The sequence below is a fragment of the Somniosus microcephalus genome, chromosome 4 (assembly GCF_052327205.1).
Source record: "Somniosus microcephalus isolate GS21.2 chromosome 4, FLI_Smic_1.0, whole genome shotgun sequence".
NCBI lineage: Eukaryota > Metazoa > Chordata > Chondrichthyes > Squaliformes > Somniosidae > Somniosus > Somniosus microcephalus.
This window is the reverse complement of record NC_140990.1, coordinates 154,326,208-154,344,910: the sequence shown is the minus strand read 5'-3', so window position 1 is coordinate 154,344,910 and position 18,703 is coordinate 154,326,208. Positions and strand designations below refer to the sequence as shown.

General features: G+C 45.5%; 1 protein-coding gene across 7 annotated transcripts in view; it reads right to left on the bottom strand.

The window, feature by feature from the left end:
- Window positions 1–18,703, bottom strand: part of pcnt (pericentrin) — a 355,160-nt gene that overhangs the window by 192,712 nt on the left and 143,745 nt on the right. For all 7 annotated transcript variants that reach the window (XM_085985359.1, XM_085985354.1, XM_085985358.1 and 4 more), the window contains one exon: window positions 10,959–11,226. In XM_085985359.1, the coding sequence (XP_085841485.1) occupies window positions 10,959–11,226 (268 nt within the window). The remainder of the gene's footprint in view (window positions 1–10,958; window positions 11,227–18,703) is intronic.

Genomic DNA, 18,703 nt, shown 5'->3' with positions numbered 1-18,703 from the left:
GGGGCTGACTCAGGGCTTTGGAATTTCTGCTGGTATAAAAACAGGAGGCTTTTGCTAACGCACGGAGGTAAGTAACACAGCGTCCTGCTTCTACTACAGACAGAGTACTAAACTCGGGAATTCGGTGAGGTGGGGTAAGAGGTGCTGCTTGATACATGAAAAAAATAAACAACTAGGGTTAAATTAGGACTGTGAGCAGTAAAGACCTAAAGCATATAACTAAATTTAATAAATTAAATAAGGTTATTACCTAGATTAAAAACTATTAATAGACAATTGAGTATTTCAAAACTTGACAACCTAATTAGTTAAATAAAATACAATAGAGATGGCAGGGCAGGTGATGTGTTGCAGCTATAGCATGTGAGAGCTGGTGGACCTCAGTGTGATCCACAACAACCACATCTGCAGTAAGTGTCTGCAGCTCGAGAAACTTCGGCTCAGGGTAGATGAGCTGGAGTCCGAGCTTTGGACACTGCGATACATCAGGGAGGGAGAAAGTTACCTGGACACTTTGTACCAGGAGGCAGTCACACCCCTTAGGTTAAATACTTCAAATTTGGTCCGTGGTCAGGGACAGGAGGGTGTGATTATGAGTGAGGTAGGTATGGGGATCCAGAAGGGAGCATTGGAGGAGCCTCAGCCCTTGCACTTGTCCAACAGGTACGAGGTTCTTGCAGCCTGTGTGGACAAGAGTAGGGACTGCAGGGAGGATGAGCAAACTGACCACAGCACCATGGTATAGGGGGCCATTCAAGTTGGGGGAGTAAAAAGGAATGTAGTAGTGGTAGGGGACAGTATAGTTAGGGAGATAGATACTGTTCTCTGCAGTCGAGAGCATGAGCCCCAAAGGCTGTGTTGCCCGCCCGGTGCTAGGGTTAAGGACATCTCCTCGGGGCTGGAGAGGAACTTGGAGTGGGAGGGGAAGGATCCAGTTGTCGTGGTCCATGTAGGAACCAACGACATAAGTAGGGACTAAGAGGTTCTGCTGAGGGAATATGAGCAGCTAGGGGCTAAATTAAAAAGCAGAACCACAAAGGTAATAATCTCTAGATTACTACCTGAGCCACGAGCAAATTGGCATAGGGTAAATAAGATCAGAGAGTTGAATGCGTGGCTCAAGGATTGGTGTGGGAGAAATGAGTTTCGATTCATGGGGCACTGGCACCAGTACTGGGGTAAGAGGAAGCTGTTCCACTGGGACGGGCTTCACTTGAACCATGCTGGGACCAGTGTCCTGGCGAATCAAATAACTAGGGCTGTAGATAGGGCTTTAAACTAAATAGTGGGGGGGAGGGTTCAGGTGAGGGGAAACTCAGTTAAAAGAGAAAGGACAACGCAATAGTGCAGGGTAGCGATAGGGGTAATGATAACCAGAGTGTGACAAGCGTAAGCGTGTACCAGCAAATGGGGTCAGAGTAGGGAAAAATGGTAAGAATACAAAATTAAAGGCACTTTATCTGAAGGCACGCAGCATTGGTAACAAGATAGATGAATTGACGGCACAAATAAAAATAAATGGGTATAATCTGATGGTCATTACAGAGACGTGGTTGCAAGGTGACCAAGGCTGGGAACTGAATGTTCAGGGGTATTTGACATTTCAGAAGGATAGGCAGAAAGGAAAAGGAGGAGGGGTAGCTCTGTTAATAAAGGATGAGATCAGTACAGTAGTGAGAAATGATCTTGGCTCTTAAGATCAAGATGTAGAATCCGTTTGGGTGGATATAAGAAATAATAAGGGAAAGAAGTCACTGGTGGGAGTAGTCTATAGGCCCCCTAACAGTAGCTACACTGTGGGACAGAGTATAAAACAAGAAATAATGGGGGCTTGTAAGAAAGGTACTGCAATAATCATAGGCGATTTTAATCTTCATATAGATTGGACAAATCAAATTGGCAAAGGTAACCTGGAGGACTAGTTCATAATGTATTCAGGATATTTTCTTAGAATACATTGTGGAACCAACCAGAGAACAGGCTATTTTAGATCTGGTAATGTGGAATGAAACAGGGATCTCATAATAAAGGATCCTCCAGGGAGAGTGATCATAACAGGATAGAATTTCACATTCAGTTTGTAGGTGAGAAACTTGAGTCTGAAACTAGTGTCTTAAACTTAAATAAAGGCAATTACAAGGGTATGAAGACAGAGTTGGCTAAAGTGGACTGGGGAAAATAGATTAAAAGGTAAGATGGTAGCTAAGCAGTGGCAGACTTTTAAGGAGATATTTCATAACTCTCAACAAAGATATATTCCAGTGAGAAAAAAAGACTCTACAAGAAGGATGAACCATCTGTGATTACTAAGGAAGTTAAGGAGGGTATCAAATTGAAAGAAAAGACATACAATGTTGCGAAGATTAGTGGTAGGCCAGAGGATTAGGAAATTTTTAGCAACTTGCAAAGGATGACTAAAAAAATGAAGGAGAAAATAGATTCAGAGTAAACTAGTAAGAAATATAAAAACAGACAGTAAGAGCTTCTACAAGTATATAAAAGTGAAGAGAGTAGCTAAAGTAAACGTTGGTCCCTTAGAGGATGAGACTGGGGAATTAATAATGGGGAACAAGGAAATGGCAGAGACTTTGAACAAATATTTTGTATCTGTCTTCACGGCAGAAGACACTAAAAGCATCCTAATACTAGTGGAAAATCAAGGGGCAAAAGGGAGGGAGGAACTTAAGACAATCACTATCATTAGAGAAAAAGTGCTAGGCAAACTAATAGGACTAAAGGCTGACAAGTCCCCTGGACCTGATGGCCTGCATCCTCGGGTCTTAAAAGAAGTGGCTGCAGAGATAGTGGATGCATTGGTTGTAATCTTCCAAAATTCCCTAGACTCTGGAAAGGACCCAGCAGATTGGAAAACCGCAAATGTAACACCCATATTCAAGAAAGAAAGGAGGGAGACAGAAAGCAGGAAACTATAGGCCGGTTAGTCTAACATCTGTCATTGGGAAAATGCTGGAATCCATTATTAATGAAGTAGTAGCAGGACATTTAGGAAATCATAATAAAACCATGTTGACTCTGCTTGATTGTATGAAAGGGAAATCGTGTTTGACAAATTTATTAGAGTTCTTTGAGGATGTAACAAGCAGGGTGGATAAAGGGGAACCAGTAGATGTAGTGTATTTGGATTTCCAAAAGACATTTGATAAGATGCCACATAAAAGGTTACTGCACCAGATAAGAGCTCATGGTGTTGGGGGTAATGGGGTATGGATAGAGGATTGGCTAACTAACAGAAAGAGAGGCGGGATAAATGAGTCATTTTCAGGTTGGCAAACTGTAACTAGTGGGGTGCCACAGGGATCAGTGCTGGGGCCTCAACTATTTACAATCTATATTAATGACTTGGATGAAGGGACCGAGTGTACTGTAGTCAAATTTGCTGATGATACAAAGATAGGTGGGAAAGCAAGTTGTGAGGAGGACAGAGTCTGCAAAGGGATATAGATAGGTTAAATGAGTGGGCAAAAAATTGGTAGATGGAGTATAATGTGGGAAAATGTGAGGTTATCCACTTTGGTAGGAAGAATAGAAAAGCAAAATATTTTTTTAAATGGAGAGACTACAGAATGCTGCAGTACAGAGGGATCTGGGTATCCTCGTACATGAAACACAACAATTTAGCATGTAGGTACAGCAAGTAATTAGGAAGGCAAATGGAATGTTGGCCTTTATGGCAAGAGGGATGGAGTATAAAAGTAGGGAAGTCTTGCTACAACTGTACAGGGCGTTGGGGGAGCCCACACCTAGAGTACTGCATACAGTTTGGAGTTGATGTACACATCAGCTCTCTTTCTTTCTCTTATTGTGATATTTCTGTGTGACAGAAACTGGGATCAGTTCTGTTTCAAGTTATAAAACTTTTATTGTCCCCTTTTCATTGAAGTTGCAGCAAGACCAGGGCTCTGCTCCTGCTCCTATGCATCATCTCACTAGTATTTTCTGTCCAGTGATGATATACAATACATACAGTAATGTCTACAGTGAAAATGGTCATTTTTACTGGAGTTTGTCCCATGAATCAATATACCAAAACATTAGTAACAATCTAATTATTTGGTTATTTGGGACATCTTCGAAAGAAATATCATGATGGATGTTACAACTGAAGTCGTCTCCCAACAGTTGACTCCTCTCCATTGCAAAGACAGCTTTCAGAAGCAGACCCATGCCTCTTGTGAACCAAAATTTAACTCCTTGTAACCCTCGTTGCTTATTTCAAATTATTGGTAGATTTAAGGTAAATGTCCTTTGCTTAAGATTCAAATCAATGGATTTTTTTGTGCAAAGTGTGACTTTGAAGTAAAGAAATAGAGTGTGGTGAATGGGACAGTATATCTTAGGACTAACAACTTACACTTCTGCTGCTGGGTTGTGCTGACAATAGTACAGTATACACCTGCTTTCTGATGGTCAGAAAACACCACGCTGCCAGACCAGATCATTCAAGCTAAGCCATGAATTGCTAGTCATAGCAACAAAATATTCACAGAAGCAAATTAAATCAGCAGACAACACAAGACATAACTCTGTTACTTTTAACTATTTGAGACCAAAATAGAGCATTTCAAGAATCGTATAGTTCTTTTTTTAACACAAGCTTTTTACATAAGCTCACACTTCAGTGCTCATGGAGTTCTTCCCTTTCACACTGTATTCAAGAACTTCGGGCTGTTGCTGCAATATATCTTAAGCAGGCTGCTTCTCACTCAGAACACAAAGAAACCTCTTCCTTCCTCGAAGTAAGTTTCTTTAAAGAAGCCCCATAACTTTCCACATCAGATGGTGAACAGGTTTCTAAAATCAGTATCTTCCAGGCAAATGCAATATGAAATGCCACCCAAACCCTATCTGCTTGAATACCAGGTCAATCACTTTGGCTGGTTTTCAAAATATAAACCTCAATTTGTCGATTGCCCAGCCATTATGCAAAATAACTGTCTGAAAAATCACATCCTTTGAAATCTGCCTTATAGGAACATGTAAAATAAAACATCCATTGTTCCATAAAGGATCCATAACTTGGTTCACTGAGTCCCAAAGCTGTTGGACTTCCATACTATAACAATCCAGGTATTCACTCATCACGGACATCAACATTCACAGTAGAAAGTTTTTGCAGAGAGTAGTTAACAGATGAGTTTAAATTTGTCCTCGATATATAGTGTTTCCAGGCAAAGCCTTGCTTACAGACCCTTAGGCTAAAAAGGCAAAAGAAAATTTGACACCAGGAGAGCCCTGGTCTTGCTGCAACTTCAATGAAAAGGGGACAATAGAAGTTTTATAACTTGAAACAGAACTTATCCCAGTTTCTGTCATACAGAAATATTATGAGAGAGAAAGAAAGAGAGGAGGAGAGATGGGACAGAAAAGAAAAAAAAAACTTGCGTTTATATAACGCCTTTCACGACCACCGGACGTCCCAAAGCGCTTTACAGCCAATGAACCACTTTTTTCTTTATTTATTTATTTATTTATTTTTTTTTTTTTTTTTTAAAGTGTAGTCACTGCTGTAATGTAGGAAACGCGGCAGCCAATTTGCTCAAAATAAGCTTCCACAAACAGCAATTGGATAATGACCAGATAATCTGTTTTTTAGTGAATTAGGAGCAGGAGTAGGCCACTCGGCCCCTCGAGTCTGCTCCACCATTCAATAAGATCATGGCTGATGTGATTACTCCACATTCCCACCTACCACCCGATAACCTTTCACCCCCTTGCTCATCAAGAATCTATCTACCTCTGCCTTAAAAATATTCAAAGTGTCTGCTTCTACCACCCTCTGAGGAAGAGAGTTCCAAAGACTGAGAAAAAATTTCTCCTCATCTTGGTCTTAAATGGGCGACCTAGTTCTAGATTCTCCCACAAGAAGAACATCCTCTCCACATCCACCCTGTCAAGACCCCTCAGGATCTTAGATGTTTCAATCAAGTCACCTCTTGCTCTTCTAAACTCCAGCAGATACAACCTGTCCAACCTTTCCTCATAAGACAACCCGCCCATTCCAGGTATTAATCTAGTAAACCTTCTCTGAACTGCTTCCAATGCATTTACATCCTTCCTTAAATAAGGAGACCAATATAGTACACAGTACTCCAGATGTGGTCTCACCAATGCCCTGTATAACTGAAGCATAACCTCCCTACTTTTGTATTCAATTCCCCTCACAATAAACAATAACATTCTATTAGCTTTCCTAATTACTTGCTGTACCTGCATAGTAACCTTTTGCGATTCATGCACTAGGACACCCAGATCCCTCTGCATCTCAGAGCTCTGTAATCTCTCACCATTTAGATAATATGCTTCTTTTTTATTCTTCCTGCCAAAATGGGCAATTTCACATTTTCCCACATTATACTCTATTTGCCAGATCTTTGCCCACTCACTTAACCTATCTATATCCCTTTGTAGCCTCCTTATGTCCTCTTCACAATTTACTTTCCTACCTATCTTTGTCATCAGTAAATTTAGCAACCATACCTTTGGTCCCTTCATCCAATTCATTTATATAAATTGTAAAAATTTGAGGCCCCAGCACGGTGGCATAGTGGTTAGCACTGTTGCCTCACAGCGCCAGGGACCTGGGTTCGAATCCGGCCTCGGGCGACTGTCTGTGTGGAGTTTGTACATTCTCCCCGTGTTTGTGTGGGTTTCCTCCCACAGTCCAAAGATGTGCAGGTTAGGTTGATTGGCTATGATAAAAATTGACCCTTAGTGTTAGGGGGATTAAATACGTGGGGTTACGGGGATAGGGTGGGATATGTGTTGGTGTAGGGGTTACGGGGATCGGGTGGGATATGTGTCGGTGCAGGCTCGATGGGCCGAAATGGCCTCTATCTGCACTGTGGGGTTTCTGTGATTTCTGTGATCCCTGTGACACACCACTCATTACATCTTGCCAATCAGAAAATGACCTATTTATGCCTACTCTCTGTTTCCTGTTAGCTAGCCAATCTTCTATCCATGCCAATGCTGAAGGTAAGCATGCAGGTGGTTAAGACGACAAATAGTATGTTGGCCTTCATAGCGAGAGGATTCGAGTACAGGAGCAAGGATGTCCTGCTGCAGTTGTACAGGGCCTTGGATGGACCACACCTTGAGTATTGTGTGCAGTTTTGGTCACCTTATCTGAGGAAGGATGTTCTTGCCATGGAGAGTGCGCAGCGAAGATTCACCAGACTGATACCTGGGATAGCAGGAATGACGTATGAGGAGAGATTGGGTCGATTAGGCTTATATTCGCTAGAGTTTAGAAGAATGAGAGGGGATCTCATTGAAATTTATAAAATTCTAACAGGACTAGACAGGCTGGATGTTCCCGATGGCGGGGGAGTCCAGAACCAGGGGTCACAGTCTAAGGATAGGGGGTAAGCCATTTAGGACCAAGATGAGGAGGAATTTCTTCACCCAGAGAGTGGTGAACCTGTGGAATTCTCTACCACAGAAGGCAGTTGTGGCCAATTCATTAAATATATTCAAGAAGGAGTTAGATATATTTCTTAAGGTTAAAGGGATCAAGGGATATGGGGAGAAAGCAGGGACAGGGTACTGAATTTGGATGATCAGCCATGATCTCACTGAATGGCGGAGCAGGCTTGAGGGGCCGAATGGCCTACTCCTGCTCCTATCTATCAGACACGGTGGCATAGTGGTTAGCACTGTTGCCTCACAGCAGCAGGGACCCGGGTTCAAATCCGGCCTCGGGCGACTGTCTGTGTGGAGTTTGCACATTCTCCCCGTGTTTGCGTGGGTTTCCTCCGGGTGCTCCGGTTTCCTCCCACAGTCCAAAGATGTGCGGGTTAGGTTGATTGGCTATGATAAATTGACCCTTAGTGTTAGGGGGATTAAATACGTGGGGTTACAGGGATCGGGTGGGATGTGTGTCGGTGCAGGCTCGATGGGTCGAAATGGCCTCTATCTGTACTGTGGGGTTTCTGTGATTCTGTTTCTATATGTTACCCCCTACACCATGAGCTTTTATTTTCCACAATAACCTTTGATGTGGCACCTTATCAAATGCCTTCTGGAAATCTAAGTACAGTACATCCACCTGTTCCCCTTTATCCACAGCACATGTTACTTCCTCAAAGAACTCCAATAAATTGGTTAAACATGATTTCCCTTTCACAAAACCATGTTGACTCTGCCTGATTACCTTGAACTTTTTTAAGTGCCCTGCTATAACGTCTTTAATAATAGCTTCTAACATCTTCCCTATGACAGATGTTAAGCTAACTGGCCTGTAGTTTCCTGCTTTCTGTCTCCCTCCCTTTTTGAATAAAGGAGTTACATTCACTATTTTCCAATCTAATGGAACCTTCCCCAAATCTAGGGAATTTTGGAAAATTAAAACCAACACATCAACTATCTCACTAGCCACTTCTTTTTAGACCCTAGGATGAAGTCCATCAGGATCCGGGGGCTTGTCAGCCTGCAGCTCCAACAATTTGCTCAGTACCACTTCCCTGGTGATTATAATTTTCTTGCGTTCCTCCCTCCCTTCCATTTCCTGATTTACAGCTATTTCTGGGATGTTACTTGTATCCTCTATAGTGAAGACCGATGCAAAATACCTGTTCAATTCAACTGCCATCTCCTTATTTTCCATTATTAATTCCCCAGACTCACTTTTTATAGGACCAATGCTCACTTTGTTAACTCTTTTCTTTTTAAAATATCTATAGAAACTCTTACTATCTGTTTTTATATTTCTAGCTAGCTTTCTCTCGTACTCTAATTTTTCTCTCCTTATTAATCTTTTAGTCATTCTTTGCTGTTTTTTATATTCTGTCCAATCTTCTGACCTGCCACCCATCTTTGCGCAATTATATGCTTTTTCTTTAAGTTTAATACTATCTTTAACTTTTTTAGTTAACCACGGATGGTGGGTCCTCCCCTTGGAATTTTTCTTTCTCGTTGGAATGTATATATTCTGTGTATTCTGAAATAGCCCCTTAATTGTCTGCCACTGCACCTCTATTGACCTATCCCTTGACCTAATTTGCCAGTTCACTTTAGCTAGCTCTGCTTTCATGCCCTTATTATTGCATTTATTTCAGTTTAAAATACTAGTCTTGGACCCACTCTTCTCTCCCTCAAACTGAATGTAAAATCCAATCATATTATGATCGCTGCTACCTAGGGGTCACTATGAGGTCATTAATTAATCCTATCTCGTTGCACAATACCAGGTCTAGTATAGCCTGCTCTCTGGTTGGATCCAGAACGTGCTGTTCTAAGAAACTATCCCGAAAACATTCTATGAACTCCTCATCTAGGCTACCTTTGCTCATCTGATTTTTCCAGTCTATATGTAGATTAAAATCCCCCATGATTATTGCCGTACCGTTCTGACATGTTTCTGATGTTGATTGAAGGATAAATATTAGCCAGGACACCGGGGATAACTTCCCTGCTCTTCTTTGAAATAGTGCCATGGGATCTTTTACGTCCACCTGAGAGCGCAGACGGGGCCTCGGATTAACGTCTCAACCAAAAGACGGCACCTCCGACAGTGCAGCATTCCTTCAGCACTGTACTGGAGTGTCAGCCTAGATTTTTGTGCTAAAGTCTCTGGAGCGAAAGCACAAACCTAACATGCATATTATTGCTGTTTAACCTCTGCTGCTCCCTGCCTGCCAAGTACCACTGGCAGCTAGCCATTGCAGGCCGGGAGCCCTGCTTACACCTTCGATTTGCGACTAGGCCTGGGTCATCCCGCCACTCAGCTACTCAAGACTATTCCCTGCCATTAACCCCAATGCCCCTCTCCTGAGTGTTCCCAATAAAACCTGAAGAGTTGTCCCCTGCTTTGCTTTCCCTGAAGCACCTAGTCCTGAATGAAGTACAAGCAAATTCTGAGCCCAAAATCCCTCCCCCACCACACCCGCACAGTGCTACTGGACAGTAGCTCTGATGAATGTTGCCAGGCCCAAGCCTCTCTCCTGGTACTGGCACCCCCAGTAATCCACTATCCCTGAGCAGACTTTACCGTCCCAAATGCTGCCAGGCTTCAGGCTTCTTTCCCCACTACCTCCCAGACCCTAACCCATCTAGTGTCCAAGAGCCCAGCTCCCCTAACCCCTTTCTCCCATATGCTCCAGATCCTAGCTTCCCCTTCCAAGAGCTACCAGAAAATCCAAACCCAGGTCCCTACAGGCAGTAATCCGACCAATAAATGTGTGGCATGCAGAAACAAAAACCACCAATTGAGAAGTTCCAGGAAGTGCAAATTACAACTCAGCACCCATCAAACAGCTACCAATAAAATAACTAGTAAGGAGAAAGAGGAGAACCAGTGAAATCACTTTAGCAAAGAAATACATAGAAGTTACAACATGGAAACAGGCCATTTAGCCCAACCAGTCTATGTCAGCATTAACCCGCCACACGGACAAATAGAACAGGAGGAGAGGCAATGAAGCCACTTAATATTTTTAGAAAATCCCTTCAGCAGCCTTGATGTTTCCTCAGTCAGCTGACCATACACAGATAAATACATAATACAACATGTAAACGATTAAATCATTTGCAAAATAAAAATTCAACTCAAAGTTGCCCAATTCCTGTTGGAAACACATACATTAAGTGTAGCCCACCCCCACGGCTTAATCTCCGACAAGGGTCTTGGCCAGAATTTGGCTCCGAGGCTGCTGTCTGTACTCCTACTGCGGCTGCAGCCGTTTTATGACCCTATGCTATGAACAACACAGGAGAAGCATTAGCAATTAATAAGGAAATTGTTCCTACTCTGCATTTATAGGACTCCACTGAAAACAAGTTACTCCCACGAAATCCTGCTGTAAGCAAGCTTGTCTTCTTGTCAAATTCATGCAGAAATTAATAGTTATTCAAATTAAGTATTACATCTTAAAAGCAACATCACATTGGTTGCAGCATGAAATGTGGAATTGTAGAACTGTTTTGATGTTCTCTTTTACCTTGGCTCTACAGTCTGGTTTAGACTGAGATCGGATTCAAGGCCAAGAGGCAGCCTCGTGTCTTCATGGAGGCGCTGTTCAAGTTGTGCCACTTCCTCATCGTTTTTCTCTTTCATGTCTTTCAGTTTCTCTTCAAAATAACTCTTTAATTGTTGCAGCTCATAAACATGCTGCTTCTGTAATTGCTCCTGCTGTTGAGCAAGTTCCTGCTTTAGACGTTCCATGTCTTCTACTCGAGACGTACGAGCCAGCAAATGTTCCTTAAACTCTACAAGGAGATTTAAAAAATAATCACATCATTTGCGATAAACGCTAGAACCGTATTAGTATAAATAAAAAAAATTAAGACTTGCATTTATATAGCGCCTTTCACGACCTCAGGACGTCTCAACGCGCTTTACAGCCAATGACTGTTGTAATGTAGGAAACACGACAGCCAATTTGCACACAGCAAGCTCCTACAAACAACAATGCAATAATGACCAGATAATCTGGTTTTTGGTGAAGACTGGTCAAGACACTCGAATAGTGCCATGGGATCTTTTACATCCACCCGAGGGGGCAGACTGGGCCTCAGTTTAACATCTCATCAGACAGTGTAGCACTCTCTCAGCACTGTACTGGAGTGTCAGCCTAGAGTTCTGTGCTCAAGTCTCTGGAGTGGGATTTGAGCCCACAACCTTCTTACTCAAAGGTGAAAGTGCTACCAACTGAGCCACAGTTGACACTGTCCTAAAAGGACTCCCTATTGACCAACCTTAGTTGTGAGAGATTAGGATGCAAGTAGAACCCAAGAGACAGGCCTCACCATTGGAATGTGGCTAATCCAGCTTTTCTAAACAGGAGCATCAAATTTAGGATCACAATACTAGTCATATTACAACTTCGCTTGTAAAAAAAAACACCCAAAATTTGCATTTCGCTTCCAAATACACCCAGTCATCAAAATTCATGACGTTTGTCACACTTAATGCAAGGCTGCCTCTTTGGCCGCACAGTTCAGATTAGGAGCTGCAGGTGCAAACCTTCCTTCAAACACTCCCCAACAGGGTTCTGTCCCTCTGCTGGGATATAATTCCGCAGAAATCACTCGCTCTCCAGTTCTTCCCCAAGGTCATTCTTCTATATGAACCAAAAGTGATTGCCAGCTGGATATTCAAACAACTAAGATAAATTTTGTCCGCACAATGCACTTTTAGCACTAGGAACTCTGACCGATTCTTTCCTCTCTACCCGAAGGACGCTGTGGCTAATTGTAGCACCCACACTGCCACTCTGGCTCAGATGAACTAACTCAACACAAATTGAGAATCCATCACACCAGCAGGAGCAGAAATTCCATTCAATAAGAGATGAACATACAGCTTCAAATATAAATGGCAGAACAAGATATGCAGCACTAATACGATAGGAAAATACTGCGGATGCTGGAAATACAAAATAACAACAGAAAACGCTGGAAAAACTCAGCAGGCCAGGGCAGCATCCGTGGAGAGAGAAACAGAGTCAACGTTTCAGGTCGATGACCTTTCATCAGAACTGGAAAAAAGCAGGAAAAGGAATGATGCGCTATCAATTACTCATAAAAGACGGAGAGTTAGGAGAGTAACTAAAGGCTTTTATTAGCAAAGAACAGAGCATATCTCTCGTGGTTGACTGGGTTCCAAGAAGGCAGGGGGCTGCAGAGCGGTCACCTTTATACCTGGGCCTGTGGGTAGAGCCAGGGGCGGAGCCAGCAGAGACATGCTGAGGCATGCATAGGTACAATAGTGTGCAGCAACAACAACAATAACAGTGGTTTACCACATTCATCCCTTGTTTAAAATTGAGTCCGGCGGGGTGAAGTGTACTAAAGGTTCGTGTAAGTAAGTCTATCAGGTGGCCTTGTATGCCGTCCTGATCGTCGTGGTGGCGGCGGTGATGGTGCAGCATCCAACGTTAAATCAGGCGTCTCATTGAGTGGTTGGGTGGTCAATGACGGGTCCTGGGGCTGCGGCATGCCGTCTAGCGGGGTTGGGTTGTGGGTAGTGGTGGATGGCAATGGTACTGTTTCAGGGACACCCGAAGGTGCGAGATCTCGTGTGGAGGCTGTGTCCTCCCGCCCGTCCGGGTACGCTACATAAGCGTACTGGGGGTAGGCGTGGGTAGTGGTGGGTGGCGAAGGTGGTGTTTCGGGGGCACCCGAAGGTGCGAGGTCTCGTATGGAGACTGTGTCCTCCCGCCCGTCCGGGTACACCACGTAAGCATACTGAGGGTTGGCATGGAGGAGGCTCACCCTCTCGACCAGGGGGTCCGTCTTATGGGACCTCACGTGCTTCCGCAGTAGGACGGGTCCTGGAGAAGTCAGCCATGTCGGTAACGAGATCCCCGATGTGGACTTCCTGGGGAAGGAGAACATTCTCTCATGAGGGGTGGCATTGGTGGCTGTACAGAGCAGTGACCGAATGGAATGGAGCGCCGCAGGGAGGACCTCCTGCCAGCGAGAGGTCGGAAGGCCCTTAGATTTCAAGTTTAAAAGGACTGCCTTCCAGACCGTCGCATTCTCCCTTTCCACCTGGCCATTCCCCCGGGGGTTGTAGCTGGTGGTCCTGCTTGTAGCAATACTTCTCGCGAGCAGGTACTGACGAAGTTCGTCGCTCATAAAGGATGAGCCCCTGTCGCTATGAATATAGCTAGGGAAACCGAACAAGGCAAAGAGGTCATTCAGACATTTAATGACCGTGGTACTGGTCATGTCTGAGCAAGGGATGGCAAACGGGAAACGGGAGTACTCGTCAATTATGTTGAGGAAGTACACATTGCGGTCGGCGGAGGGGAGGGGCCCTTTAAAATAGACGCTCAGCCGTTCAAAGGGGCGCGTGGCTTTGATCAGGCTTGCTCTGTCTGGCCTATAAAAATGCGGTTTGCACTCGGCACAGATTTGGCAGTTCCTGGTCATGGTCCTGACCTCCTCGATGGAGTAGGGCAGGTTACGGGATTTGATGAAATGGAAGAACCTGGTGACCCCCGGGTGGCAGAGGTCATTGTGGAGGGTCTGCAGTCTATCAACCTGCGCGTTGGCGCATGTACCACGTGATAGGGCATCTGGGGGCTCATTGAGTTTCCCGGGCCGGTACAAGATATCGTAATTGTAGGTGGAGAGTTCGATTCTCCACCTCAAGATCTTGTCATTCTTGATTTTGCCCCTCTGCTTATTATTAAACATAAAAGCTACTGAACGCTGGTCAGTGAGCAGGGTAAATCGTTTTCCGGCCAGGTAATGCCTCCAATGTCGCACCGCTTCCACAATGGCCTGGGCCTCCTTTTCGACAGAGGAGTGTCGAATCTCGGGGCCCTGGAGGGTCCTTGAGAAAAAGGCCATGGGTCTCCCCGCCTGGTTAAGGGTTGCAGCTAGGGCAAAGTCGGATGCGTCGCTCTCCACTTGGAAAGTGATGGACTCATCCACTGCGTGCATCGTGGCCCTCGCAATATCTCTTTTTATGAGAGTGAAGGCTGCACCGGCCTCTGCTGCCAGGGGGAAGGAGGTGGACTTGATGAGGGGTCTGGCTTTGTCCGCATAGTTGGGCACCAACTGAGCATAGTACGAGAAAAACCCTAGGCATCTCTTCAGTGCTTTTTGGCAGTGGGGGAGGGGGAGCTCCATAAGGGGGCGCATCCTGTCGGGGTCGGGGCCGATGACTCCGTTCTCCACTACACAGCCAAGAATGGCAAGGCGCTTGGTACGAAACATACATTTGTCCTTGTTGTATGTTAGGTTCAGCCGCTGGGCCGTACGGGGGAATTTCTCTAGATTAACATCATGGTCCTGCTGGTCGTGGCCGCAGATGGTGACGTTGTCTAGATAGGGCAAAGTGGCCTGGAGCGCGTTCTGGTCAACCATCCGGTCCATCTCCCGTTGGAAGACTGAAACCCCGTTGGTGACGCCGAAGGGAACTCTGAGGAAGTGGTAGAGACGACCGTCAGCTTCAAAAGCTGTGTACTGGCGGTCCTCAGCCCTGATGGGGAGCTGGTGGTATGCCGACTTCAGATCAATCATCGAGAACACCCGGTATTGTGCTATCTGATTGACCATGTCAGATATGCGGGGGAGTGGGTATGCATCTAGCTGGGTGTAGCGATTGATCGTCTGGCTGTAGTCAATAACTAGGCGCTGTTTTTCGCCAGTCTTCACTACCACCACTTGTGCTCGCCATGGGCTGGTGCTACTTTCAATAATCCCTTCCTTCAGGAGTCTCGCTACCTCTGATTTAATGAAGCTCCTATCCCCGGCACTGTAACGCCTGCTTTTGGTAGCGATGGGCTTACAGCCGCGGGTGAGGTTAGCGAACAAGGAGGGGGGGGGGGAACTTTAAGGGTGGAGAGGCTGCAAATGGTGCGCGGCGGGCGATTTAAAAGCTGCTGGCTGCAGACTGAGAGTGGGGGGAGGGGTCCGCCGTACGCTAATGTGACACTTTTAAGGTGGCACTGAAAATCCAACCCCAGCAGCGCAGAGATGGGGCAGGACCAGGAGTTTAAAATTTTTGTATTCTGTGCCCCTTACTGAAAGGGTCACTACACAGTAGCCACCGACGTCCGCTGACTGGGCTTTGGAAGCCAAAGAGATCCGATGGCGCGTCGGCAGGACCGGGAGAGAGTAACTGCGCACCGTGTCGGGGTGGATAAAGCTCTCCGTGCTCCCGCTGTCAAAAAGGCAGGTAGTGGCGCGGCCGTTTACCGTAATGTCCATCATGGACCTGGACATTTGATGAGGGAGAGATTGGTCCAACGTCACGGAGGCCAGTGTATGGTCGAGCGAGTCGGTGTGGTCGTCAGGTGAGGCGGTGGTTGAGTCCGGGTCCCCCATGGTTGAAGTTGGAGACGTCCAAGATGGCGGAGCCCATGATCCCAATCCCCACGCGGCTGGGGTAGCCCAAGATGGCGGACAAGATGGCTGCCCCCACGGTTCACACGCGGCGCTGCTGGCGTTAGCGGTTTTACCTTTGCAGGCGCTGACATAGTGTCCTTTCTTCCCGCAGCCGGAGCAGGTAGCGTTTCTCGCCGGGCAGCGTGCTCTGGGGTGTTTTGCCTGGCCACAAAAATAACATTTCTGTGCCTTGGACATCGCAGCAGCAGTTGAAGGTGGCGGTCCCATGACCCAAGGTTGTGGCGTCCACGTTGCAGAGCGGTTAGGGGAGAAGGCGTCCATATTCCTGTGGGCCGCGTCAAGCGAGAGCGCGAGGGACACTGCCTTTCTCAGGTCCATTTCTCCCTTTTCCAACAGTCTCTGCCGGGAGTAGTCGGACCTTAGACCCGCAATGAAAGCATCTCGGATCAGTCCCTCCGTGTGTGCTGCGGCTGATACTTCTTTGCAATCGCAGCCTCGGCCGAGTATCCGTAGTGCCCGTAGGAAGGCCTCCACCGATTCCCCGGGCTACTGTCTGCGGGATCTTAAGAGGTGCCTGGCATAGACCGTATTTACCGGGCGTGCGTATTGCCCTTTTAGCAGATCGATGGAGATGGGGTGGAGATCGCCTTTACAGAAGGTAAGTACTGTAGAAAATATAGGGACAGAGTGATCTCCTGGAAGAATTTCGATCGCCTAGATGGGTCGGAGAGGAATTTCCCAGATTTTTTTCTCCCAAATTGGCCATTGGGTCTTTATCTGGTTTTTCGTCTCTCCCGGGAGATCACATGGGTTCGGGTGGATGCAGAGTGATAAAAGATTTGAGGTTAGGATCAGATCAGCCATGATCTTATTGAATGGTGGAGCAGGCTCGAGGGGCCGATTGGCCTACTCCTGCTCCTATTTCTTATGTTCTTATGATAGCCGCTGCGTAGGTCGTCGCGTCCTGGATTATTGTATAAACTTGGTGGCTCACCTTTTGAGGCCAGGATTTCCAACTTGTTTTCGTCCAGGGTCACAGTTGAGGCTTGCAGGTAGGCCTTGAAGCAACGCAGCCAATGCGCGAATTTGGTAGCCGAACCCGCTTCTTGGGGGTCTAGGTCCAGGCATGTTGGTCTGAGGGCTCGCAGCAGCTCCTGCTGCTCAGCGTTTGGTGCAGCAGCCTGCTGCTCAGCATTTGTTGTCGACATTTTGTTTTTGCTAATAAAATTGATGTGCTATCAATTACTCATAAAAGACGGAGAGTTAGGAGAGTAACTAAAGGCTTTTATTAGCAAAGAACAGAGCATGTCTCTCGTGGTTGACTGGGTTCCAAGAAGGCAGGGGGCTGCAGAGCGGTCACCTTTCTACCTGGGCCTGTGGGTGGAGCCAGGGGCGGAGCCAGCAGAGGCATGCATAGGTACAACAGTGTGCAACAACAACAACAATAACAGTGGTTTACCACAAGGAATAGATTGTGAAGCAAGTTAGGGGCTGGGAAAAGGGGGAGCGGATGAAAGAACAAAAGGAAAGGTCAGTGATAGGATAGAAAGCAAGAGAGATTAAGAGACATTGAGAGACATTAAGAGATATTCAAGGCAAGAGGAGGTAATGGGACAGGTTAAGGAACAAAGGATGGCTATAGATGAGGTGTGAATTGCGCTGGCAGAATGAAGGACAGCTGCCATGTGGGAGGGAAGAAAAAAGGCCAAACAAAAGTGTGGATAAAAAAATAATTAAAAATGTGTATGTGATAGGGGCCGAGGTTATGATCTGAAATTGTTGAACTCTATGTTGAGTCCAGAGGGCTGCACATGCAGCACAATTGGACTGCCAAAAACTTGTGTGGAGATGACTAGGGAGAATAGATGATCCTCTCCGACTGGGTTGTTTTCCAATATCTTTCAATTCAGACGGTGTGTATAGGCGACAGTGTGGTACTGCAGAATGAAGATGCAATGACATAACACTATCAGGTTGTTGGTAAATTGGGCAATGTTGGAGTCCAGATGGACCTCACCACCATTGAAGTGGGTTGTGATCTTCGAGATACATCACTTCCATTGTTTAGTAGGCAGATCCACATTACGTGCCTTAGGATTTCTTTGCACCCCACACATCACAACGCAGGAAGTTCTGCATGCCATAAGTCGCAGGAGAAACTTGAACTGGCCCTCCAAGAGAGACAGCTACTAGTGTACATATGGAGTTAGGTTCCTATGAGCAGTGCCACTGAGGTGCAGCATTTTTGGACCAGGTGAAAGGTCAGAGTCAATAACACACTAAATTTGGTGTTATCAACCGTCACCCGGATTATTGCCTGGAGCCTATGTATGTTGATCATGTAGTTAGAGAGAGTTTATCAGGAGGTGTCATGCTTGGCTACTTGGAAATAAATGTACCTGCCTACCTACCTCAATAGGTAAATGCTCCCAAAATTTGGTGCAGTTCTTAAAGTCAGATTTGGTCGGCAAAATATAAAATCGGTGAAAAATATTTCACAGTCCAAAAAGTTGAAAGCGGAAAAAAAAGCACTTGAGAATATTAACCTACATGAGTGCAAGGGCTGATTATTTAATTGGGTGGAAAAACAAACTGGAATCTTACAGATGCAACTCTCCTTATACAGTCTAACTTCACTACAATGAACACTGCTTATAGCGAACACCCGTTTTAATGATCCCAACGGCAAGACCCGATTTTCTCAATGGAAATCAATCCTACTACAATGAACACAAGCAGGACTGACCTGGATACAAGAATGGGATTCAAGCTGAGGCTCAGTGAAAGATCACCTATTGTGGTGCGAAATCCACATGACACATGCGCTTGCTATCTGATAAAACGGTCCGCCATCTGTACACAAACTGCAACAAGCCAACTA